Consider the following 27,959-nt stretch of genomic DNA (forward strand, 5'->3'; position numbering starts at 1 on the left):
CGGAGACAGCCAATCGCGTGGTTTGTTAGCGGGGTCGGAGGTGAAAGGATCGGATGCTGCGCTGGAGTGAGTGGCTGAGGTGAGTGCATGGTGAGGGGGTAGGTGCCGTGTTTTCACTGTGGAGAAGCGTGTGTGGTACCACAGCTTTACAGTCGGGTTGGTGCCTGCAGAGAATTTTGGTCGTGTGGGACCGTTCCAGAATTGCTTGTTGCCCGTTCCCCGCTATCGGTGAAGAGGGTGGGTGAGCGGTTCTTCCATGGGCCCGGTCAAGCCACAGTCACTGAGACAGAAAAGGGCCTGAACTGCTGGTATCCCCTGTCAGGGCAACTAGAGTGGGGGTACACTCACAGACTCGGGGCCAGCTGCTTAAAACTGAGATGGAGTGTAGTGAATGAATCGGAAAGTCTCTGTGCCGCAGGGCTTTGGGAGCTCGGTCATATTGAGTTGATTCAATACATGCAAAAGATTTCTGTAAAGTGACGGGATCAAGGGAGTCACAAGAAACTGCTGGAATCGGGTGTAGCACAGAAAGCGTGGAGGATCTCGGCGGGTCAGGCAGCATCTTTGAACGGAAATGGACAGTCGACATTGCGGGTCGCGACCCTCTATCTTTCAGTCCAAAATACCATTTGCCTTAAATAACGCAGAAAATGCTGGAAACACTCATTCAGATAGCATTTGTGGAAAGGGAGCTGAAGTTAATATTTTTAGCTAATGTCTGTCTTCCAGATCACCTGCTTCACATTGGCCTTTTGTTTACAAGGACATCTAAATCCCATTGAACGTTATTACACAGCTCGTCATTTTAAAAAAAAACAATCTTTGTGTTTTGACATTTCCCTAATGACAACCCCTAGATGTAACATCTACAAATGAAGAAATGAGTTTTGTTCCTGTCAGTTAGATTGTCCATATCGATCATGAATAACTGGGGCACAAACACCATTTCCCTGCAATACCCAACTAGTCATTACAATCCAATAAAGTTTGCTTCTACATTTTGCTTTCTGTGATGACCATCTCTCAGGAGTATATTGTGTCCAATTCCAGGTGCTGTAATATTGTTGATCAGCCTCCCATGTAGGACCTTAAAAAAAGGAATACGCAACATCTAATAATTTCCAATTAATCTATTTTAGAAGTCATATCCTTTAAGGACCTCAGTAGATAAATTTTCTATTCATAAATACATGCTGTATGCTCAGTTCTATAATTCTTTATCAATAGTTTCTGTTCTCTGTTTCATTCTTTGTTTATGGATTCCAGTTTGTTCTCTGCTACCAACATTAGGCTTAGGAGTCTTTAGTTCCTTTGTTTTTCCTCTCCCAGTCTTAATTGATGAAATCACAAAGTAGCTGCATCCCACAAGAAGAATTCCAGAATCTTTGGATTTTGGATAATAGGGAAAAGTACAGCTGTCAGAAGAATAATTTTACCTTTCTCCACATTGTATTCCATCTGTCTTACTGCTACTCTTTCATTCTTACTATCTATCTTCTTGAAACACTTTGCATCCTTATCACCACTCACATTCCTGCTTTGTTTTGTGTCATCAACAAACTTGTTTGAAGAACTTTGCAGTACTTTGAGGCTGTGAAAAACTTGACATCAGGATACAGCTTTATAGGTTTCTTCATGAGCTGCATAATATAAAATCCAAGAGTTAATGAGGTCTTGATATGAAATAATTTTCCCTGCATGCAGTTCAATCTCCATTTATTAGTAGAATATTTAAACTTCAAATAGATTTCAGTACAGATGGATGCTGTTGGATATAAGTAAATAGAACTATGAAGAAAACAATAAAAGTTGGACCTTTCCCTCTTGGTAGTTGAAGAAAATAAATGTAAGAATAACTATTAACATATTTTGATAAAAAATTATCAGCACAAGTAGTTGAAAAAGCATGGGGTTACCTTACAGAGTTCCTGGCTAAGGCAAAAACTAAATCAGCAATGAAGATCAGCTTGAATAGTGAATAATGGGAACAAAGTGTTTAAATGTTGGTGCATCTCTTTGTGTAAATGCAAAAATGAAGTGGCTGCATCAACTGGCCTTTTTTCTAGTTTTTTGATTCCCCTTAATGTTTTTAATATATCCTATATAATTTTGGGTTAGTCATATATTTTTGAAGTGCATAGGTATGTCCTACAAACAAACATGGAATAAATCACTGATTAGAAATATGAAATGAGAGATAAATATTGGCCAGTGATCTTGTAAACATCCCCTATATGCTCCACTGATCTTTCTTAAATACAGCTTTGAGATCTAACAGGCAAAGGGAGTATTTGTTTTAAAGTCTAAGAGAAAGCCTTTCTGGTAATGCCATACTTCTGTTTTACAGTAAAGCTGCTGACCTACCCAAAGACTTGGTTCAGTAGATTAATAGAGTGCCTACTGACTGATGATGTAGGTTTGCTTTGGATTTTCAGAGGTAGACACCAAATTAACTGAAACAAGGCAGCAAAAGTATGTTTTCCATTACATCTAACATTAAAAAAAAGTGAATAACAGAATCTCATGGTTTTACATCAAAACAATTTCTTAAATTCCTAAACGAGGAAATCTATAGATGCTGGAAATCCAAGCCATTTCTAACCCTAACTCATGGGTTAACTCATTCCTAATCCATCGAGATTTAGATTGGCTGAAGCTAGGCATTCAGCATGTTTTCACATCTTGTCCACCTTATTCATGCATATAATTACTGGCACTGCAAACTTAATTTGCTTTCAGCAACAGACCTACCTTCTGATCCAGACTGTCTGCATCACATTAATTCTCATGCAAAGTACTTCTGTCCCAAATACACCACATTTGGTGGTTTTCCCACTATGGATTTATCTCTGTGGAACATGCACTATTTATATGTGTGGGAGCTGGACCTTAGCTTATCAGTTAAATTAGGAGAAGACACCAAAATGTAAATGTGCTGAAACTCAAAAAGCTACACATAATGAAACCTGAAATATGTATGCAAATATTAGCAGGACAGGTAGCATCTGTGGAGAATGAAAACAACATTTCAGATCAATGACTCTTCTTTAGAACTGGATAAAATGAGTAAAAATCATCTTCCTCAAAATCTCTGTGGATAAATATGTGCCTTGAAGAACATACTGGATCTCTCTCTGGCTATCCATCCCATAGGATGATGATGGTTCCTTTCAGTCAGTTAGTGGGGTTTAGGATACCCCACTCCTCAGAAAGGAGCAGCATGTGTGTAAATGGATTTAGGTGAGTAGGGGGTTGCACAGGTCCAGACCCACCCTCTCGACATCCCCTCCCCGATCCAGCGGCATGGGGGGGTCCAAGATGGCTGGGGGAAGTTCTGTTGCAGTGAATGGCCAGGCCAAGCTTCGATGCAAGGGATGCCCTTTCCGCGCTTCACTGCATGTGTTTTCTAGATAGCCGTTGACCCTACGAGAGGGTTCATTCGCCCTTTGACAGGTCTTGTTTTTCATCCTGCAGGGTGTCTAACCACCCTCCTCAGCAGGCAAGCCTGGTGGGGGAGCCGGTTTAGTTGCTGACCACCCGACTATGCGACAGGTAGTACTGGGTTACATGGTACCAATAGCACTCAGACAAGTGACCTGACTAGATACTGGATATACCCAAAGCAAAAGCCATGGATGAACCAGGAGATTCATAATCTGCTGAGGGTTAGATCTGTGCTGTTCAAAACTGGTGATCCAGAACTATAAAGAAGTTCAGATCCGACCTGTGGAGGCCTATCTTAAGAGCAAAAAAACAATGCTGATTGCAGCTAGAGACAAATCAGATGCATGTCAGCTTTAGTGCAGTTTGCAGGCTATGACTTCCTACAAAGCAAAGCTTAACATTGTGAATGGCAGTGATGCTTTAGGCCCAAATGAGTTCAACACCTTTTTGCATGCTTTGAAAGGAAGAATGAGACTGCGTCTTTGTGAATTCCTGTGGTCTCTGTCTTGGAGGCCGACATCAGAACATCTTTCAAGAGAGTGAACCCTCGCAAGGTGTCAGGCCCTGATGGTGTACCTGCTAGAGCTCTGAAAACCCGCGCCAACCAACTGGTGGGAGTGTTCAAGGACATCTTCAATCCCCCTCTGCTGCAGTCGGAGGTTCCCAGCTGCTTTGAAAGGGTGAGATAGATCAGCTTGTTGAGTGGTGCCACGGCAATAACCTTGCATTCAACGTCATTAGGACCAAGGAATTGATTGTGGACTTAAGGGAGGGTAAGTTGAGGAAATACATACCAGTCCTCATCAAAGGAGCAGAAGTGAAGAGTGAGCAGTTTCAAGTTCCTAGGTGTCAGCATTTCTGAGAGATTATCGTGGGCTGAACATATTTGATGCAGTTACAAAGAAGGCATGACGGTGGCAATATTTCATTAGAGTTTGGGAGAATTAGTATGTCACCAAAGACACTTGCAAATTTCTACAGATGTACCGTGGAGCATATTCTAACTGGTTACATCACCACCTGGGATGGAGGGGTCACTGCACAGGATCGGAAGGGCTGCAGGAAGTTGCAAACTCAGCCAGCTCCATCATGGGTACAGTACTAGTCACCCCAGCGTCCAGGATACCTTCAAAAGGTGATGCCTCAAAAAGGTGTCATCCGCCATTAAGGAACCCCGTCACCCAGAATGTGTCCTCTTCTCGTTACTATCATTGAGGAGGAGGTACAGGAGCCTGAAGACACACACTCAACATTTCAGGAACAGTGAATCTATGCCTTCAGATTTCTTAGTGGACGATGAATCTATGAACACCAGTATTTTTTTGTCAAAGTAAAACAAAGTTCAAAGTAAATTTATTATCGAAGTATATATATGTCACCATATACGAGCTTGAGATTCATTTTCTTGCAGTCACACTCAATAAATTCATAATAGAATCAATGAAAGATCTGCACCAACTTGGGCTTTCAGCCATTGTGTAAAAGACAACAAACTATCCAAATACAAAAAGAAAGAATAATAAATAAAGAATAAATATCGAGAACATGAGATGAATAGTCCTTGAAAGTGAGTCGATAGGTTGTGGGAACATTTCTGTGAGGGGGCAATTGAAGTTGAGTGAAGTTACCCCTTTTGGTTCAAGAGGCTGATGATTGAGGGGTAATAATTGTTCTTGAACCTGGTGGTGTGAGTCCAAAGACTCGTGTACCACCTTCCCGATAGCAGCAGAGAGAAGAGAGCATGACCTGGGTGCTTGGCATCCCTGATGTCGGATGCTGCTTTCTTGCGACAGTGTGGGCTTTACCATGATGGACTGGACTGTATCCACAAATATTTGTAGGATTTTTTGTCCAAGGGCATTGGTGTTTCCACACCAAGCTGTGATTCAGCCAATCAATATACTTTCCACTACACTTCTATAGAAGTTTGTCAGAGTTTTAGATGTCATGCCGAACCTTCACAAACTCTCAAGGAATTAGAGGTGCTGCCGTACTTTTCTCGTAATCTCCTTTGAGTGCTGGGTCCAGGATACGTTCTCCAAAGTGATAACACTGAGGAATTTAAAGTTGCTGACCCTCTCCACCTCTGATCCTCTGATGAGGACTGGGTCTTGGACCTCGGGTTTCCTGCTAAAGTTAATAATCAGCTTCTTAGTCTTGCTGACATTGAGTAAGAGGTTGTTATGGCACCACTCAGCCAGATTTTCAATCTCCCTTTATGCTGATTCATCACAATCTGTGACTTGGCCTATGACAGTGGTGCCCTCTCTTTTTGCATTACTTATTTAATTTATTTTTTAGTATATACCCATTATAATTTTTATTACTATGTATTGTAATGTACTACTGCCATACAACAAGTTTCACACCATATGCCAGTGATATTAAACTTGATTCTGATTCTGAGTGAAGTGTGTTTTCAGCTCCTCCCTGCACTGATTGAGTGGTGTGAGGTGATATCTGCCTTTTTCTCTCTCCACAAGCACAGCTTGACCTGTGATTTCCAAAGCTTCCTGTTTTTCTTTTTAAAGACATTGTCCTTAGTGGAAAGCCATTGTCTAAAAGGCTAAAAAATGTATCACCAATCAATAATGCCTCAATACTGACAATATTTATCCAAAATAATAGGTCTTGGTCAGTGGTTGTACGTATGGAGTTTTGAGAGGAATGCTTCAATTATTGGATATCACATCCTTAAAAATCTGAATTGCTTTCTTTAAGATCCAAAATACTGCTATACCCGAGTTGGGCAGGGCTCGTGAAGAGAAAAGGAAAGTTACTCATAGAACCTCAAAGCATGGAAGCTGGCTCTTCTGAGTACCATGTTCATGTTAACCACCAAGTACCCATATACAGGGCCTTGTAAAAGTATTCAACCCCTATCCTTTGTTCACTTAAATGTGTATTACAACTAGGGATTTTGATCAATTTAGCTGAGAAATTTTATTTGTGAATCACGTGCTCCTTTTTTTTCCACAGTAGAGCCCAAAAATGGGGGGAAATTGTAAAGCATGAAAAACTAAAAATTCAAAACCTGAAATGTCAGCAGTTCAAAAGAATATTCATCCCTCTTGTTCAATACTTAGTTAGTTGTACCACCTCTTGAAGCTATTACGGCCAGTAGTCTTTTTTGGATAAATATTCATTAGCTTTGCACAACATAACGGAGCAAGATTTGCCATTTCCTCCTTGCAAATTGTTTAAGCTGTGCCAGGTTAGTTGGGGAGAGGTGGTAGTCATCAATCTTGAGGTCTTGACAAAGATGCTCGATTGGGTTAAGGACTCTTGACTGGGCCATTCAAAGACATCAATTTTCTTCATTTGAAGCCATTTCATGTTTACTCTGGCAGTGTGCTTTGGGCCATTGTCCTGCTGAAAGATGATCTTCCTCCCTAGTTTAAGCTTTCTGACAGAGGCTAGCATGTTTTTATCCAGAACCTCTCTGTATTTAGCAGCATTCATCTTCCCATCAATCCTGACCAGATTTCCAGTCCCTGCTGTTGAAAAGCATCCCCACAGCATGATGCTACCTTCACCATACTTTATAGTAGGGAATGGGTTTAACTAGTATTGAGGTCAAGAAGTTTCACTTTAGTCTAATCTGACCACAAGACCTTCTTCCACATCTTTACATTATCTTGTATATGACGAGGGAAGGATATTCTATCTTTAGCCAGGACTTCTTTGCCACTCTTCCATAAATAACCTTTTTGTGCGAGGCCTTAGAGATTGTGGAGCCATGAACTTCATCTCCAGTTATAGCCGCTGACTTCTGCAGCTCACTCTGACTGGTGGCGTCACAATAGTCTCTCTTACGAGTACCCACTACTAGGTTAAGAGGAGTGGCCTAACCTAAGCAGTGTGGCTGCGGTTTCATATTTTTTCCCACTTTTTCATAAATGGACTGCACTGAGCCCTGAGGTAGGTTCAGTGCCTTTGAGATGGTCTTGTACCCTTCCCCAGATTTGTGCATCTCTATTATCATTTCCCTGACTTGTCTCAAGTGCTCTTTTGTCTCCATTTTGTTGGAGAATCTACAATACTGTTGGAACTCAGAGAGAGGGGGTATTTATTCTTATGAATTAATTGAAAACAGGTGATCCTCCAGTTTTCTACATTAAAAGATTGGGTGGGTGGGTAAGGTAATACAATAGCTTATAGCACCTAAGGGAAGTTAGCATAGTAATAACAAAGGAGGTGAATATTTTTTCAGCTTTACAATTTTTGTATTTTTGTATTTTTATTACATTGTTGATAGGTTTTAGAATTTTTATTTTGATTTGACGTGATGCACAGCGTTTTGTAGATTAGCTCAAAAAATCCTAAGTTTAGAAAATGAGACAGGGAATTGTGAGAATAGTTGTGGGGGCTGAATACTTTTTCAAGACACTATATACCAGCTTTTGTCAACCTTTTTGCCCTGTTGGAACCCTTGAAATAATTTTCAGGTCTCGGGGAATCCCTGCATATAAATGATTGATTATAGCTAAAAGTCATGGTACGCTAGAGTGATCAGTACGTTGTAGGTATAATATTTCAAAAATAATTGTCAATACTCTTGAATAGAGAATGAATTTGTAGCCAACCTTTCTTGAAAAAGAGAACAGATAGTTAAGCTTGGCTTACTACCTTTTTTGAAATTACTCTCTCTTTCATAAATTTTAAAAACTCATAAGGCAAGCATAATAAATTACTCAGTTCTGGGTTGTTGGCAACCGAGATTGAGGTCGAATCGTTTTGACAGAGATGGCACTCAGTGCTCGGTGTTGGAGAGCTGATCAGAGCTCGAAGTTTTCGGATGACTCGGAGTCGGACTGTGGTTGGGTGTGGCAGGGAGAGTTTTTCTTCCTTCTCCCGTCTGCGTGAGTTGTGGAACATTTGAGAGACTTTGAACTTTTTACTGTGCTCATGGACTTCTTCATCAAGTTATGGTATTGTTGCACTGTTGTAACTATATGTTATAATTATGTGGTTTTGTTAGTTTTTTTCAGTCTTGGTCTGTCCTGTGTTTTGTGATATCACACTGGAAGAAATATTGTATCATTTCTTAATGCATACATTACTAAATGACAACAAAAGAGCATGTCTTCATAATCTAATTTGAGATAAGAACACATGGATTTAACCTTCAACTGAAATGAGGTGATTTCTAGCCTTGCTCTTGATGCTTTTTAAACAAGAAAAAGCTTGCTCACACGTGTAAGAAGTTGAAAACTGCAGCAAAATGTTCATTGCTTTCCTATGAATGGCAGGATACTCTTCTTTCACGGAAATTCAGAATTTGTCCAGAGACAGGTCAGTAAATCTCATCTTGAGTGCATGATCAGAGTGCAGCTCACAAAGTTCTTCCTCTTCTCTCAAAGTAAAGTTCTCAGGCTGAGTAGAAGACTCAGAGAAAGGGTCCCTCACCCAGTCATACACTTGTGTTAAAATGGAGGGTAAATACTGTTCAGTTTTGTTCTGCAGTTCTTCCAGGTGGTTTTCAATAAGACTTGAGGCTTTCTGATATCCTTCTTCACTCTCAAGCCCAAGCAGCAGTAGAAACCTTTCAAGATGTCCTTTTACAACATGATTTTTCCAAATGTTATGTACCAGCAGCAATAGATATGAAATTGAGTCGGGTTTTTATAAATAAACAATGAAATTTATTAATCTCTACTCAAAAACATAGAAAAGTAAACAAACAACTAATCTATACAGAAGTTAACAGTGTTGTGCATCTATAGTTATCAAACAATCGAACAGAGACAATTCTTAACAGATCTTACTCAAGCACAGTCTTAAGGTGGTAGTTCAAAGAGTCCAAGTGATTTATGAAATAAATGAGAGGAGAGACTTCCCGAACCTGCGATGAAGAAAGGCGGAAACTGCTGACGCATATCCCAGCCAAGAAATGCCTTGTCCGAAGAAAACACAAAGAATAAGATTTGTCACAGTAATTGACCTTTCGCAGGAGGTGGTCAACACACAACGCCCGAGGCCATGCAGGGGTTAACCAAAAGTGTGTGCCACAACACCTGTATGGACCATACCAAATGTCAGTCACATTCAAGGCACACAGAACGCTGTTGATTTCTTGAGTTTATACAAAGCTGGTAAATTTCACTCTCGCTCTGTCTTTCCTCGATTACGTAACCACTGACTGTGACGCCCCAAAAAAACAACTACGCAACAAATTGCGGTTTCGCCTTTTATACCAGTTGGAACATGCCACCACGTGACATCACATCACCCCTCTATCATGAGACAATTACATCATGCCCATCAGGAAGTAATTACATTATGCTCACAGGACAGGTAACACAAAGATTCAGTTTCCTTTTAAATCCAGGAATCTTGGCGCTTGAAGTCAAAACATTTTCTCCAGGGCTTTGAAGAGACTTGTTCAACTGGTTCATGTGATGAAGAATATCTGTTAAGTAGGCTAGTTTTTGTAGCCATTTGTCATCTTCAAAGCACTTAGCAAAATCTGGCCTACTATTTTCTCAAAAGTAATCCTGCAATTCACCTTTCAGCTCAAACACCCTGTTGGAACTCTTCCTCTGTTAAGCTACTGGATTTCTGTCTGCAGCAGGAGATTAGTGTGCTCTTTGTCCAGGTTTTCACACAGTTTTTAAACATTCTCAAGTGAACTGGTCTTAAAACTACTACATATGTTACATCCTGAACTTTTTTACTGACTGTGACTTTATTTTCAAAAGCTTTAATCTGTTTGTTTTGAAATTCCAATAGTCATTTAAAATAATCAGCACTTTTACATGTCTTATGGCTGTGATTTGTAGCTAGGTGTCCTGTCAGTTTTGCTGGAGCCATTGCTACATTTGTAAGTTGTTTGCCACAGACTAGGCACAATGGAATAAGACAACTTGGATCACCAGCCCATGTAAAACATATGGATAAGTAGCTTTCATTTTAAAGATATGGTACCATCTGATTACTTTAGTCCCACTCACTGCTTTTGTCTCCAGGACCCAGAAGGCTGGTGAACTTCTGGGGCAACAGGAGGTGTTGGGTCTCTGTTGTGGTCCTGAGTCTTCCAACCACGGAGGATGGTCAGTCATTGGTGTATGTGCGCACCCAGCCTGGCGGCTCTCTGCCTCAGGATCACCCCCCCCCCCCCCCCCAAGATTGAAGGCACCAGCAATGTACTTTCTCTGGCACAAGGCTCCCAGCAGACAGCATCAGCTACACCGCTTTGAGGAAACTGCCTCGCTTTTACTGAGAGCTGTTGAGGGTTTGGGGTTTGTGCTTTGTGCTCTAGCTGCAAGGGGGACTGGTCCCCATCCTATCACAGTGGGTGTCAAGAGGGTTTGGGCAAGTGGAGGGGTTCTCGCTGCACCACCACCACCTGATGGGCCGGAAGTTCTCCCAAGACCCAGGCCTCGAGACACCATGCAGGAGAGGGTCCCACACAATGTGAGCCATCTTGCGGCGATGCCCACCGTGCCCTTCTGTGACATTCCAAAGTGTTCCATGTACGGGCTGCTCCTGCACACCTTTCACTTCCTTGCCTTTGTCTGCCAACCAGACTCGCCTTTGCGATCTGTTTTGCCTTCTGGTGGGGAGCTTTTCCCTGTACATTAGGGACCTGGGGTGGAAGATGTTGCATAGAGCAATACCATGCAACAAGTTTTTAAGCAGGTTCACTGACGTCCTGTCCATTCTGTGGCCGGGCAGAGCCAGTTTACCATTCTTATAGGGAGTGTGGGATGTTGCAGCCCCTGTTTGAGTAACTGAAGGGGCTGCTGCTCAGGTTCTGTTCGCACATCAGCCCAGTGCTCCTCGTATATGGGCACCCAGTATGGAAGAGGGTGGGTTGCAAGGAGGACCTACTGATGGGTTTGCTCCTGGACCTGGCCAAGAAAGCCATTCTAAGTCTAGGCGGCAGAAAGTCTAGGGCTCTGCTAGGGCCTACTGCCTGCCCCTCTTCTGAGTATACATTCATGCTGGCTGTCCTTGGAGAGGGAGCATGTGGTCATAGTGGGTACAGTGGGGGATTTCCGGGGGCGGTGGGGCCCCCCCTGGGGAATTGACTTTTATAAACAGTAGTAATCATATTTTAATCTGAATTTGTTCACTGCCTTGTAAGTACTTAATGTTTGTACGTTGTGTATTTGTTGTGTAAATAAACTTTTATGTATCTGCTCATACACTAGTACAGTGAATGACTTAGAAGATTGTAATTCCTCATCATTAATCTTATCAGAATTGTCTGTAGGCCTAGGCCTAGAATCCTCTTCAAAAATCGCCACACTGGACCGTCTTTAGAATGAAAATTTATCTCCAATTTTCTATTTCACCAGTAGAGTTTGTTCACTCCCATAAGTCAGTCGGCAGCGCACAAGGGGAAGTTGGGGGAGGTAATTCGGGAGGGAGAGGCTAACGTTACAGCCCTCACCAGTTATCAACGGCCTTCCCTATCTCGCATTAAGAACTGAGAATGAACTTAAGCAAACAAACACGGTCCTACTGCACACTGCCATACTGGGCAGAGAGACCACTAACAAATTGTTAACGGGTCTAGTCACTGCCCATCACTGCAAGTGCTAGCATCACGCATTGCACAAAGTTCAAAAAACGATGTTTATTTTTAAATCATGATCTCTCGTGGAGCCCTAGGGTTCCATGAAACCCTGGTTGAGAAACCCTGCAGCATACTAACAAGGGTCTCGGCCTGAAACGTCGACTGCGCCTCTTCCTATAGATGCTGCCTGGCCTGCTGCATTCACCAGCAACTTTGATGTATGTAGCATACTAACTATATTTTCTGCACACAACTATCAAGTGTTACCTAAACACCTAGATGTTGTGGAACTACCTGCCTGCTGCACTCCAACTTTGCATTGGTATAACAAAAAGTTAAGAGGTAGGGAAAAGGAGCAGAAAAGGTACAAATGAAAGAGAAGATCTAATGAGGCAGAAGGTGGGAGACATTACTTGTCAAAAGGGATGATGTCAGGCAACAGGAGATGGAAATAGGATGTAAAGAAATTTTTTTAAATGTCTAGGGGAGGTGCAAATGGAAATACCAGTGTCAAAATTACTTACTTTATTTCAGATTTCCAGCCACTGAAATTTTTTGCCTACAATTAACAATGAGCTCAGTGGGTCTGAATTGAAATTGTTGAACCAGTAAATACATAAGTGAATGGAGAGATGCTATTCCTCAAGCTTGCATTTAACTACATTATTTCTGTATTTGTGGTATAGGGAAGAGACATGGCCGAGAGACCAGAAGACCTGAATCTGCCAAATGCTGTCATTACCAGGATTATAAAAGAGGCGGTGAGCAGTAATACTTTGTCACTGTTCAGAGAAAGATCTGTAATGCTTTAACTTGGTAAAGCCAATGAACATTATTTCCTTATAATTGAACTATTACTGCTGTTCTAATGCAGCAAACATCTAATAGATGTACAACACAAAATAATCTGCAGATGCTGGGGTCAAAGCAACACTCACAACACGCTGGAGGAGCTCAGCAGGTCGGGCAGCATCCGTGGAAATGATCAGTCAACGTTTCGGGCCGGAACCCTTCGTCAGGACTGTAGAGGGAAGGGGCAGAGGCCCTATAAAGAAGGTGGGGGGAGGGTGGGAAGGAGAAGGCTGGTAGGCTCCAGGTGAAAAACCAGTAAGGGGAAAGATAAAGGGGTGGGGGAAGGGAGGCAGGGAGGTGATAGGCAGGAAAGGTGAAGAAAGAATAGGGGAAAACACAATGGGTAGCAGAAGGAGGCGGAACCAAGAGGGAGGAGGTAGGCAGCTGGGGGATGGGGCAGAGTGACATAGCGATAGAGGAAGGGAGGGAGAGGGAATTACCGGAAGTTGGAGAATTCTATGTTCATACCAAGGGGCTGGAGACTACCTCGATGGTATATGAGGTGTTGCTCCTCCAACCTGAGTTTGGCCTCATCATGGCAGTAGAGGAGGCCATGTATGGACATATCTGAATGGGAGTGGGAAGCAGAGCTGAAGTGGGTGGCTACTGGGATATCCTGTCTGTTGTGGTGGACGGAGCAGAGGTGCTCGATGAAGCAGTCCCCCAATCTGCGTCGGGTTTCACAGATGTAGAGGAGGCCGCACCGGGAGCACCGGATGCAATAGATGACCCAACAGACTCAAAAGTGAAGTGTTGCCTCACCTGGAAGGACTGTTTGGGGCCCTGAATGGTGGCAAGAGAGGAGGTGTAGGGACAGGTGTAGCACTTACGCTTACAGGGTAAGTGCCAGGTGGGAGATCCGTGGGGAGGTACGTGTGGACCAGGGAGTCGCAGAGAGACCAATCCCTGCAGAAAGCGGAGAGGGGTGTAGAGGGAAAGACGTGCTTAGTGGTGGGGTCCTGTTGAAGGTGGCGGAAGTTGCGGAGGATAATGTGCTGGATCCGGAGGCCAGTGGAGTGGTAGGTGAGGACAAGGGGAACTCTGTCCCTGTTGTGGTGGCGGGAGGATGAGGTGAGAGCCGATGTGCGGGAAATGGAGGAGATGCGGGTGAAGGCGTCATTGATGACAGCAGAAGAGAAACCACGATCCTTAAAGAAAGAAGACATTTGAGATGCCCTGGAACGGAAAACCTCATCCTCGGAGTAGATGTACAAGTTATTTTTATACTATGTTGGTACATATTTTTAGTGTGTATTTGTTTAAAAACAGGTAAAATACATTTTTGTCATGATTTTTATGTTGTGAAAATGTTAAGCTGCAATTAGACAATGTGGTAATAAGACAACAAGAAATATTAAAACTTATTTGTGACATGAAAAAGAACTAGTCACTTATGGAGTGTTTATTGGCTTAATGATCAAACAGAAGTTTGGCTATTTCTACAAACTGCAAAGCACGATGCGGTCTGATACATCAAAGAGCTTACTGCGAATTTTGCTGCCATTGCACTTAGTCTGAGGTGTATTTGGAACTGATGATCAGGGGTCAGCCATTCCTATTTTGTCATCATCCAGTCTGGCTCTTTAAATTTATTTTAAATTAATGCAGCAAAGCATCTATAGATATGAAAGTTTATTTTCGGTTACAATGCAGTAAAGGTAGGGTTTCAGTAAAGAAACAGCTTTAAAATATTTCATTGTGGAGGAAAGCCATGGGAATATTGCAATGTTACCAATTTTTAAAAATATACATCACTTTTTTTTATTCCACGGAAAAACGGCATTGTCATTGTAAAACAAAAACATTATGGATATGGAAATCATGTTTAAATGTCAATAGAGAAATTGGAAGTAATGGACAAAGACTTCATGATTTCAAATGCACCCAGCACCTAACTTGCCCTGGTGACTCCAGTTTGTAAATCTGTGAAGTACACAAGGAGTGGATATGAATATATTTGGTTCACTACTTTAATATGTATCATAAATTCAGATTTATGCTCTAGTGGAAGTGATTGTCAGTGTTGTAATGTGAATGGGAGAAGTGCTGCAGCTACTGGATACTGAAGTGTTTTATTCAACAAAATGAGACCCTCTCGGAGGAAGAAGCCTGTTTGACTCAATATTACTTGACATTTTGCATGCTAAACATCAAAGAAAGCAGGAGAATTCTATAATTACAATGTATCTGCAATACTTTGAATTACATATAGTTTTCACACCTCCTCCTTCACACCCACACGTTCCAGACACCCAAAATGAATGTTAATCAGCATTGTCTGGTTTTCAATTTACTGGTGTCCACAACTCCAGGAAACTATTGTCCAGTGCTGCATTTTAAATTTAATCTACGATCCATGTTCAGGTCTAAAGGTTTGTTGCTGAAGTTAATATTTGCTATATACTGTAATTCCAGAATACACCCTAGCAGTCAGGTCAGTAGGGCTCCAGAGTTTGTGTGTAAATATTTGAATTACACAATTTAAGAATTTATGGAAAGTGATTGAATCCATTTGGATTTTTATGTTTACTGACTTTCTGTATAATTAATATAGTTCCTTAGATATTTGTGTGATGCAGTAAGTGGGAAACGTCCAGTTCCTTGAGTCTTGGACAAGATGAAAAAGAAAGTGAATGGCTCTAGTAACGGAAACAATACTTTGAGAATTGTTTGCAGTTAGCAGTGATCATAAGCAGAGCATTGTGCAGCCAGGTTGGATAATCACTGAGAGGAACCTTGTTATACTGCATTTCCATATGTTATTAAATAAGAGATTAGTTAATGGAGCAGGATAATATGTAATTAGTGAAAACTTTGTGTGCCCCGTATTTAAAACAAAATTACATTCCTAGCAATCAAATAACAGCTGATGAAGATGGTTATTACATACCGGTTATCTGGCTTTTTTGATGTCTTTCTAACTATGGTGTTGAATTGGTTCTATTTCTCTCTGTTCTAGGAACATGTGATTGTATTAATCTCATCAAAGTTGCTGGAGAACGCAGCAGGCCCGGCAGCGTCTATTGGAAGAGGTACAGTCGACGTTTCGGGCCGAGACCCTTCATCAGGACTAACAAAGGGTCTCGGCCCGAAATGTCGACTGTACTTCTTCCAATAGATGTTGCCGGGCCTGCTGCATTCACCAGCAACTTTGATGTGTGTTGCTTGAATTTCCAGCATCTGCAGAATTCTTTGTGATTGTATTAATCTGTTTTCTTCTCTTTAGCTCCCAGATGGAGTGAATGTATCAAAAGAAGCCCGCAGTGCAATATCCCGAGCAGCTAGTGTTTTTGTTCTCTATGCAACTTCCTGGTAAGTTAGCAGCAAAGCCTATTGCCTTGAAGCTCTGTAACTCTACTATGTAATTTCCTTCAGTTCAAGAATTACTAAAATGACAGTCTTAATCTGTTGTGTTCTGAATTTTGTGCTCACGGAAATGAAAGAAGCTTTTGCACCTTCATTAATCCCTTGGTTCTGTAGGGTTTTCAAGGCTTCATTAAATCTTGGTAAACTTCCCGAATCTTTCAATAGAGCGTCAATCTCTTTAATATTAAAGAAGGATTAAAAATCCTGCTCAATGTGCATCTTGTAGACCAATATCTTTATTAAATGTTGACTCTAAAATTTTTTCTAAGTTATTAGCGAACAGATTAGAAAAAGTACTTCCTTTTATTATTTCGGAAGACCAAACGGGTTTTATTAAAGGTCGTTACTGTTTTTATAACATTCGCACACTGTTAAATATTGTTTATACCCCCTCACAAAAATGTTCCTGAGTGTGTTATCTCTTTAGATGCTGAGAAAGCTTTTGATAGAGTAGAATGGCCTTACTTATTTAAGGTGCTTGAAATGTTTAATTTTAGCTCGAAATTTATATCCTGGATCAAACTGTTATATCATTCTCCCATGGCCTCAGTCCATACTAACTCTCTAAGCTCACCTTTTTTCCCTCTTTTTCGAGGTACTCGACAAGGTTGTCCTCTTAGTCCTTTATTACTTGATATTGCATTAGAACCTCTTGCAATTGCCATTCGAGAATCTCCAAATATTACTGGGATAACTCGGGGCTTAAAGTCCCATAAAATATCACTCTATGCTGATGACTTACTTTTATATATTTCTAACCCTCAAAAATCCATCCCTGCTGTTTTAGAGTTATTAGCACAATTTAGTCTCTTTTCAGGTTATAAATTAAATCTTAGTAAGAGTGAACTTTTCCCGATTAATAAACAACTTCCCTTATATCATAACTTTCCATTTAAATTTTATAATTATTTTTCATATCTTGGGATTAAAATTACTTGTAAACACAAAGATTTATTTAAGATTAACTTTTTACCCTTAATTGACCATATTATTCAACTTTCATCTAAATGGTTTCCTTTATATTTAACTTTGATTGGTCGTATTAATGCAGTTAAGATGTTTTTTCTGCCAAAATTTCTATATATATTTCAGGCATTACCGATTTTTGTTCCAAAATCTTTTTTTGATAAAGTTGACTCAAAAATTTCTTCATTTATTTGGCAAAATAAAAACCTGAGACTGGGTAAAATACATTTACAGAAAGCTAAGAGAGATGGAGGTTTAGCATTACCTAACTTTAGATTCTATTATTGGGCAATCAATATTCAACATATGAAATTTTGGTTACTTGACCAGGATATACTATCCATTCCTAAATGGGTAGTATTGGAATTACAATCTGTTCAGGGCTATACACTTGGCTCTATTTTAGGTTCCTCTCTTCCTTTTGATTTGAAATGCCTTAAACAGGTATCTAACCCGATAGTTAAATATACCTTACGTATTTGGTTCCAATTTAGAAAATTTTTCGATCTTAACCAATTTGGGCTAACGATTCCTATTTTAGGTAACATATTTTTTCCTCCCTCTTTTACGGATCGTGCTTTTCAAATTTGGAAGACTAAGGGTATTTCACGGTTTTTGGATTTATTTTTAGATGGTTCCCTTATGTCTTTTGAACAATTATCTAATAAATATAATTTATCAAGAATACATTTTTTTAGATATCTACAAGTTAGAAATTTCCTAAGTACTATACTTTTTTCTTTTCCAATGCTTCCTCCTACATACATTTTAGATACTATAATTAACCTTAATCCATGTCAGAAAGGTGCATCGGCTATGATTTATAATATTATTATGAAACTTAGGAAAGCTCCATTTGATAAGATTAGGGTAGATTGGGAACAGGAATTGGGGTCTATCATTTCTGTGGATGACTGGGGGCAGATTTTACAATTAGTCAATACTTCCTCTATCTGTGCTAAATATTCCCTAATTCAATTTAAAGTTGTTCATAGAGCACATATGTCCAAAGATAAATTAGCTCGCTTTTATTCTCATATTAATCCTTTTTGTGATAGATGTCCGGGGCAGATAGCCTCTTTAACTCGTATGTTTTGGTTTTGTCCTACTCTGGAAACTTTTTGGAGAGACATTTTTAATATTTTCTCAAAGGTATTGAATATAGATATCTCTCCTCACCCTATTACTGCTATCTTTGGACTACCTAAAATTTCCAGTAATCTTTCTCCTTCAGCCCGTAGAATGATTGCATTTCTTACTTTAATGGCGAAAAGATGTATCTTACAACATTGGAAAGAGCTTAATGCTCCAACTACCTTTTTTTGGTTTTCTCAGACGATACTATGCTTGAATTTGGAGAAAATTAGAAGCAATCTTTATGATTCCTCACTTAAATTTGAACAGACCTGGAGATCTTTTATTCAATATTTTCATTTAATGTAATTTTTTTTCTTCTCTTTTTTGCTCCATATTTATATACCCTTCTTGTTTTTTTTTACTGTTTTTAATGGAGGTCGGGTTTGAGGACGTGATTTTAAGTTATTTAACTCTATTTGGTTCCAAGTTAGTTTAGTTGCACGGTGGGTTTTTTTGGGAGTTATATTTTTCCGTTTCTCTATTGATATATATATATATATAATATAAAAATTAGTATACTATTATGTTACCTTACCTATTTATGTTTAAATTACATTGTTTGTATCACTTTTTCTGTATTAATATTTCCTGTAATTTTATTATATTCTAACAGTGTATTAGTGCCTATATGGCTTACCCTTTTGTATACTTATTCAATAAAAAGATTTAAAAAGAAAGGAAATGAAAGAAGCCAAGAAAGGGAATTTGCATTATTATGCTTTTCGTGATCTCAAGGCATCCAAACCACTATCAACGTCAAAAACTCACGGTTGAGAAAGATTAGAGTATTAAACCTCTTTGACTTGAGTCTTCCTGTTTAGTCTTGCTCAGTGAGTAATTTTGTCACGGTAGAGCTGGACTTTCTAGAAATTATATAGAGATTACTTGGACATTTCACATAAAATCCAACAATTAGACAGATTTCATGCCTTTCTTTGAAATTAATTCTAAACAAGGTTTTAATGCTAGAGAGCCTGCTGTGCAATCTTCTTATCCAATCCTCTATAGTTTCTTTGGTGTAAATGCATTTTATTTCATTGATTTCTATTCATTTCACTTGGGCATAATCATCTGTACATGACCAATTTACTAGTACTTTGTTTCTTCTGTGGGTAGTTGATAGTTACTTGCTTATCTCTTAAAACTCTAACCATTGACTGGCTTGTGTTTTTGAACTGGTGCTGCCAGACAGTCAGACGCATAATCAAAACAGAAAGTGATGGAACTGTTCAACAGGTCCAACAACATTTGTGAGGAGAAAAACAGAATCTGTGTTTCAGTTCAGTGACCTTTCATGAAGCCATTATTTACTTGGAGGATTAAAGTACAACCATCTATTGTACAATTTTTTTTAAAGTTAAATTTCTTCAATCCTTACTAAAGAATCTTCTTGCAAAGTTGAGAGCTGTCTCCATATTAGTGTGTTGCTGTAGGGCGTATTAAAATAATGCTTGTCTTCACAGTGCAAATAATTTTGCAATGAAGAGCAAGAGGAAAACACTGAGTGCCTCTGATGTGCTTGCAGCGATGGAAGAGATGGAGTTTGATCGCTTCATTACTCCACTGAAAGATGCATTGGAAGGTGAGAAGTTGTGACATACTGATCAGACTATTTAACTTATTAAGTTGCATTAGTTTTGCATGATTGCCTCTCAATCCAAGTTTGAACACTTCTTTATTTGATAGCCCACATTTTCACTAGTTTTGTGTACTTGATTGGTAGCACAGTAGCATAGCAGTTAGTGCAATTCTTTACAGCTCCAGCAACCACTGATTGGGGTTTGATTTCCACCCCTGTCTGTAAGGAGTTTGTATGTTCTCCCACAACCACATAGATTCCCCTCTGGGTGCTCTGGTTTCGTCCCATTTTCCAAAAACATATGGTTAGGATTAGTGAGTTGTGGGTCTGATAAATGTTGGCACCAAAAGTATAGCAGCAATCCTCGGACTGCTGTTTGTTGACATAGGAGGTGCATTTCACTCTGCTTTGATATGTATATAACAAATAGAGTTACTTTTTTTTAATGATTAGAGTGTAACAATGTGTTATTTCAGGTACTCAGATCAAAATGGGGTGCCATGGTAGCACCCAATGGTTAGTGGTTAGGGCAACACTATTACAGCTCAGGGCATTCAGAGCTTGGAGTTCAATTCTGGCGTCCTCTGTAAGGAATCACATGGGATTCCTCCAGGTGCTCTGGTTCTATCCCACGGTCCAAAAACATATCAGTTTGTAGGTTGGTTAGTAATTTGAGTAGACTAGTGTGCTGGGCAGCGCGGCTCATTGGGCCAGAAAGGTTCGTTCTGCTAATTGCTCGTCATTTCAGAAACTCAGTTGTGATGTGGGGAGGAAATCTCGTCACTGATTGGTTGCATGGCGAACTTTGTGCATTATGGTCTGGAATTTAGCCCGCATTGGCTTATAAATAGGATCAAGATCTACATGTTTGTTTGCAGAAAACCACACTTCTAGGAATTCTCTTGCATGTTGCCTTGAAGATTGAGAAGGGCAGAAATTCGAGTGGACATCTCATGATGTCTCCTCGTATGGTGACGAAATATTTACATGTTAATTGCCAAGATCGGAGAACAACTCAACCCAACCAGGTTTTCACACCTATAAAACAAAATGTCTGGATATAGAGTTTATCTAACCAGCTGCTTGTGTGGATTTATAAAACAATGTCTAAACACTAATGGCCTTGGAAGATGTGGAAGCAAAATGGGAAAATTAGAGCAGTGCCTACAGATTAAACCTCATAATCTTGAGCCTAAGCCCATGCTCAAATATGCATCTTGCATCATTGTGATTTTTTTTTGAGCCAACACCAGATATAGTTTTCCAAGGCATTAAAACATACAGCTGCGAGAATAAATTTTGGAAGGAAAACTATTTCCAGTAAGTTGTTAGAAAAGTCATTAAGTATAAGTGATAGAAATCAAATGCCTTTTATTGTGACGTGGAATGTTTTTAAGAGTTTCCCAAATGTCCTTTTCCTGCTATGTATGACTGCATTTTCTTTAAACATGTTTTCTTTGTCTTATCGACTTACAATTCCTGAAAACATTCTGGATAATGTCTGTTGCTCCACGTCAGCTTTGTAGTTAACTTGCATTTTATGTAATTCTTCTGTCCTGTTTCTAATTCATTTTTTTATACTTGTACTATACACAATTAATTGCTTTCCTTCTTCACTGAGGCTTGAGTGATCCAATTTTTGTGTGAATTGCTGATACCTGGCCAAAGTTTTCTGATGAAGGGCACAAGAGACTGCAGATGTTGGAATCAAGAGCAACAAACAATCTAATGGAGGAACTCAGCAGGCTGAGCATCATTTGTGAAGGGTTGGGAGAGGATTTGCATCAGGACGTGGTTTCAACCCACAACATTGAGTTCTTCCCACATGCACAGGGGCTGTCTGAACACTTAGATCCTCCAACAGATTTTGTTTCCAAAGGTTGCTGGTAATTGAAATCTAAAGTGATCCTTTTCCTCTCCCCACAGCTTACAAGCGAGAGCAGAGAGGAAAGAAAGAAGCTTCAGAACAGAAGAAGAAGGACAAGAAGCCTGAGAATGAGGAACATGACAAGAGTAAAGAAGATGAGAATGAAGAAGATACAGAAGAGTTAAAAATGGTGGAAGATGATGAGCAAAAAGAAGTTGAAAATGAGGAAGAGGATGTTGAAAACTGAGGGACTTGCTAATGACTACATGTGACTGAAATAGGAATGACATATTTGGAAATTAGCAGTGATCCCACTGCTTCTTCGCATTATTGCAATGCATTCCTACAGCTCTGTTTAAGGGCTTTATATATTTGGTTGGTACCACTAAGGAAGAGTTAGTGGGTCAACTTTCTCTGATTTTGTACAGTTGGATGAAATTGAAATCTTTTCTATTTAGTTAATCATTTGAGTTTTTTTTTGTAAAACGATGTTTGAACAATGCATTCTGAAGTATACCTTTTTTTGCACTCTTAATTGTTAATAAAATAGTAATAGGAACCTGGAATTGACTATACTAATTTACAAGGTGGCACCTATATACAGTAATTATTGGTTTATATATGGTGGGTCAATTGTCATTGTGATGTTTGTGTGTATAATTACATGGGAGCTATTGGAAGATTATTTGTGGTTGCTGATTATTAGCCAAGTTACATTAATTGGTCAACAAACCCAGCCTGCTTCTGCAACTGTTCACTATACAATTGGTGGTAAAGGCTGATATTGTGCAGTACATAGACCACAAGATATCCTGCACCCTGTGCCAGAAAGCGCTCACACAAAATGCTGGAGGAACTCAGCAAGCCAGACAGCATCTATGGAAAAGAGTAAATAGTCGACATTTTGGGCCATGACCCTTCATCGAGAGTGGAAAAGAAGTGGAGAAATTAGTAATAAGGTGGGGGGACGGGAGGAAGAAGTGCAAGGTGGCAGTTGATGGGTGAAACCAGAAGAAGGGGAGGGGGTGAAGTAACGAGCTGGGAAGTTGATTAATGAATGAGATGAAGGGCTGGAGAAGAGAATCTGATAAAAGTCAGAAGACCCTGGAAGAAAGGGAAGGGGGAGAAGCACCAGAGGGAGGTGATGGGCAGGCAAGGAGATGGAGGTGAGCAAGGGAAACAGGAATGGGGAATGAAGAGAGGGGTGCAATTACTGGAAGTTTTCTTTTCAACAAGAATTCAGTGAAAGCCTCTCAGTGCTCCGCACCCCCACCAGTGACATCTGCTGCCCACTGGCTTCTAACTTCCAATAAATGCACCCCCCCCCCATTCCTGTTTCTCAGGAGCTCATTCCCACCCCCCACCTTTCTTCCATGGTCTTCTGACCTGTCAGAGTCCCCTTTATCTCTTTCACCAAGCAACTTCCCAGCCCTTTGCTTCACCCATCACTTGCCACCTTGTACTCCTTCCTTCTCCACTTCCCTTCCAGTTCTGATGAAGGGTCTTGTCTGAAACCTTGACTGTTTAAATAATTCTATCCATGGATGCTGCCTGACCTGCTGAGTTCCTCCAGCATTTTGTGCACGTTACTTTGGATTTCCAGCCTAAGATTTTCTAATACCAGAAAGAACTGCAAGGTTCCTCAAGGGCATTCCGGCAGTGGCAGCTTTGAGGTTCAATGATGTAGTGGATGATACTCCAAGTAGCAGAACAACTTACATTGTGAATTGGATCATCTGCCAAGTGCAGTGCGGCTACTAAACAAGGGATAATGTAAAAGGCCACAGAATCAATAGTGCAAACCCTGCCATAATTTTTTTTAAAAATGACTGCTGCCTTGAGTACTGTGTACAGACATTCAGAGTGGAATCCATCATAGCTATAACTCATCTGAATGAATAGCATTATCGGTCGATACTGGGAAGCCTGGAATCTTGAAGTTGTGCACTCATTTAGCCCAGGGTTGTCTTGCAACGGAGAATGAAACATATTAGAGTCTAAAACTCTGATACAACAGTACATCAACTGATATATTGTAGATATTTGGGTGACATTATGGCACAAATTGTAGAGGTGCTACCTCACAGCTGCAGAGGCTCCAGTTCAGTTTGGCCTTCAGTGCTGCCATGTGGATTTTGCAGTTTTTGCCTGTGACTATGTATTTCCTCTAGGTACTCTAGTTTCCACCTACATTACAAAGCTATTCAGTTGGCCAAAGCTGTAATTGGTCACTGTAAATTGTACCTAGTTTGGGTAGGGAGTTGATAGGAATGTGAGGAACAAAGGGTTACAAGAAAAAGTGGGTAATAAGAGCAACACACGCTAAATACTGGAGGAACTCAGCAGGCCAGGCAACATCTATGGAAAAGAGTACAGTAGACATTTCGGGCTGAAACCCTTCAGCAGAACATCGACTACTCATTTCCATAGATGCTGCCTGGCCTGCTGAGTTCCTCCAGCATTTTGTGTGTGTTGCTATGATTTCCAGCATCTGCAGATTTTCTCATTTATTAGTGGGGAATAAGATTACTTTGTGTGCTGATAAGAGATTCGATGAGCTGAAAAAGGCAAAAAGGATAAAATCTCTGACCTAAACAGACAATGCAAGACTCACAACACGCTGGAGGAACTCAGCAGGTCGGGCAGCATCCGTGGAAATGATCGGTCAATGTTTCGGGCCGGAACCCTTCACTTTGACCCCAGCATCTGCAGAGTATTTTGTGTGTGCGGACAATGCGAGAATCTGACATTATCTTAACATCCACTTCTGGCCCTTTCTATTGACAAAGCTGTGCAGCCTCCCAACCACCACTGCCACTCTGTATCAGTAAACCTGAGTGCCTCCTGTAGACTTGCAACTATTCTTCAATCTTTGCTGCCTGAAGCCAGACCACACTCTGCCATTCTAGTGTTGAGCTCAGTTTCCCATTGTCAAATCCTATGTACAGTGGATTCCCCAGATAAGGACTTGGAAAATACTTGGACACAGCTTGCACAGGGCAATCTAGAGCACTAATTGTAGGTGATTTACAGTTGAGACATGCTCAGGAACTTCAACTGAGACACTTCACACTACTGGGAATCAATAGCAATCAAGCACACTAATGGTACTTGGCTTTTGAAGAGACCCAGAATCCACGATTTGCACACAGCAGTCCTTGGTGAACAAATCTTCAGCAGGCAGCCTTGTGTGAGTGAAGAGGTAGTGAGATGACACTATGGTTGCAAACTTGAGAAAATCTGTGTGGCATGGTAGTTGGGGTCTTTTGAGTATCTCAACAGTAGCTGACACTTAATTTGTAACTATTAAGTGAAGCTGATGCATGGCAGCTGAGCCAGGTGAATGCACAGGCACCTTGTGAGAGATCTGGAGCCTTTCAGTGTTCCAGATGACCAGATCTAGAGTCCTTCATCTGCAGCAGTCTGAGCATTGTTTCAGTAACAGTGGCGCGTCTTTTGCGATAAGCATCTGCATATAACCACCATGTATAGATGAAAGCTACGATAGTCATCTTCCAAGCTGACCTCAATCACCGACAATTTTCCCTTTTTATACATTGTTCACATCTCAGAAGAGTGCAGCACCACAACATGGCAGTAATGCTAGGTGATTAATGGTGTAGTTGCCTGTGATCTGCAGATGCTCTGTTTCAAGATAAAGGACATCAATGAACAGCTAAGGAAGTCAGAAAAGCCAAAGGACATGATCCACCTTAGTGCCAATGACATAGGGTAAGAGAAGGAAGCATAGCTTAGCAAGCTAGGAGAGGTCAAAAAGCAAAACCTCAAAGGTTGTAACCTTAGGATTATTTCCAGTGCACATGCTACTAAAAACAAAAGAGCAGATATTTGAAGCACTTTTTTTTTGCAGCATTTGAGACCTGTGAAAAATGAACAGGTTGATCTCAGGAGGGATGGGACCTACTTTCTTACAAGAGTTTGCAACTGGAGAGAATTTAAACTAAAAAAGTAGCAAGTGAAATAAATAGAAGCAAGTCAAATAGCAAAAGGGATTAAAGTACAGAACAATTCTAAAATGAACAAGATATAGAATCTGAATACTGGCAAAGTGGCAAATAAATTAATGGCACATGAAAAAACATCCATGACAACAGACTGAGCAAGGCTGTGAGCTAAATTTCAGGTTACTCAACATGAGAAGGAAAAGGAGTGGTTTAGAAAAAGGGAGATCTGTACAGTGGTGAGGAATAATCTTGCTGCGACAGATGATTAAGATTCATTTGGCCTGAGCAAGGGCAAGAAAATTAGTCAAGGGCAGAAAATATTGAATAGAATTACTCATAGGCTAACAAATAGTTGTAATGTTGGGCACACAGCAAAAATCAAGAAATTTAGATGTGTAACACACTAATTATGAGACAACCTACATTTAGATTTTTTTTTAACCAGCCAAAAATTGTGCAATTTATGGAATGTATGATGCACAATTCTAGATCAAATTGTTGAGGGATCTACTAGGTAAAAGGATACTTTGGATCCTTATTTTACATAGCAACCTGTGTTTAATTCTGCCATTGTAAGGAGTTTGTATGTTTCCAGGACCACGTGGATTTCCTCTGGTTTCCTCCCACATTCCAAAGACATACACGTTAGTAGGTTCTGGTCACATGGGCGAAATTGGACAGACAAACTAACTGGGCCAGATGTTGTGCTGTATTTCTAAGTAAAAAATAATCTGATTGTCAAAGGGCAAGGGACCATGGCTGTATAATACAATGAACTTGAAAATATTTTTCAAAGCATAACCAAGGTCTTAAATCTAAACAAAATAGTGAAGATACAAGTGGAAACTTAAGTGGTTAATTGAGAGAATACATTTAAAAGCATGACAGTGGACAAAATGCATAACAGTTGAATGCTTAAATTGCAAAAAAAAATTCCTTGAAGACAAAACCAAAAAGCCATTTATCCACAGCTGAGCAGAGGTTTATGAAGTTGCCAGAAATAAGCCTGAGGATGAGGAAGTTTTAAGAATTCAAGGGGCCATGAAATTAAGAAAAGGAAAACAGAGTGCTAGTGCAGACTATTGATAAATAGGGAAAATAGAACCATAAATTTTATTTAGAATTAATTTGTATTAGCCTTCATGGAATACAAAGCCTGTTACACATATTAAAGAATCAAGAGTCATGCCAGTATGAGGAATTGAAAGTAGCTCATTAATACTGGAGTAATTGGCAACTTGAAAGCTGATGGATCCCAAAGAATGATGACCCACATTCCACAATTTGAAAAGATGTTCTGGTTATCTTCCAAGGCAGCGCCGGTTCTGTAAATGTTAACTCCTTCACTGTTAGCCTGAAATCTGTAATGAAGGCTGTAATTACAGACACCTGGCAAAGAACAGTATTAAACAGCCTTTCATTGATCGTGTTTCTTGTATTTACTGTCAATGCCCGCAAGAAAATGAATCTCAGGATTGTATATGGTGACACATATTGTATGTACTTTGATAATAAATTTACATTGAACTTTCAACATGCATTTGTGAGAGCCAGTCATTTTTGATTAAAATGCTAGGATATCACTAGAATAGATAAGGGATTTTCAGTCGATATGGTGCCCTTGGATTTGCAAGATTTTCAATGAGATTCAGGGACTGTTCAAGTAAAATTTCACTGAAATGCAAAATTCTTAATGGATAGAGTAGTGGGGGGACATTCTCACAGATGTAGACACAAACCATAAAGATACTGCACCAGCATCTCTACTTACGGGATTGAAGACTGACAGATGTCTACAGACGGAAAGCATTCTGACTTGTTTCACTCCTGGTATGGTAATTCCAATGTACAAAAACACAAAAGGCTACAAAGTAGTAGACTTGGCTGGTTCCATCACAGGTGCAGCTTCCTCACCAAGGACATTCACAAGAGGCAATGCCTTAGAAATGTGGCATTTGTCACCCACTACCACACTGCCCTCCTCAATGCTGCTGTCAGGAGCTGGAAGACTTGTATCTCAGTGTTCAACAAAAGCTTCATTCCTACTGCCATCATGTTCTTAAACAGTCCTGAAAAGCTTTAACTTTACTTCAGACTGTTTATTTCCTCCAATTTGCACTGGTGCTGTTTGTGTATTTTGCATTTGAGTGTGTTATTTATGTTTGTCCATGTGACATATGCTGCTGCAAAAAGCTTATTTCCATAGTATCTATACCCTGGGTATTTACACCTATGATAACAACAAACAGACGAGCTTAG

At 40.2% G+C, this 27,959-nt stretch overlaps 1 protein-coding gene across 1 annotated transcript; it reads left to right on the forward strand.

Moving 5' to 3' along the window:
• The first annotated feature begins 11 nt into the window (after positions 1–11).
• On the forward strand, positions 12–27,930 carry pole3 (polymerase (DNA directed), epsilon 3 (p17 subunit)). The gene is made up of 5 exons (XM_063073820.1): positions 12–79; positions 12,655–12,729; positions 16,047–16,132; positions 19,753–19,871; positions 21,795–27,930. The coding sequence occupies exons 2-5, from the start codon at positions 12,664–12,666 to the stop codon at positions 21,980–21,982; spliced, it is 459 nt and encodes a 152-aa protein (XP_062929890.1). The 5' UTR covers positions 12–79; positions 12,655–12,663; the 3' UTR covers positions 21,983–27,930.
• Positions 27,931–27,959: the final 29 nt, after the last annotated feature.

Source organism: Mobula hypostoma, chromosome 21 (assembly GCF_963921235.1).
Source record: "Mobula hypostoma chromosome 21, sMobHyp1.1, whole genome shotgun sequence".
NCBI lineage: Eukaryota > Metazoa > Chordata > Chondrichthyes > Myliobatiformes > Myliobatidae > Mobula > Mobula hypostoma.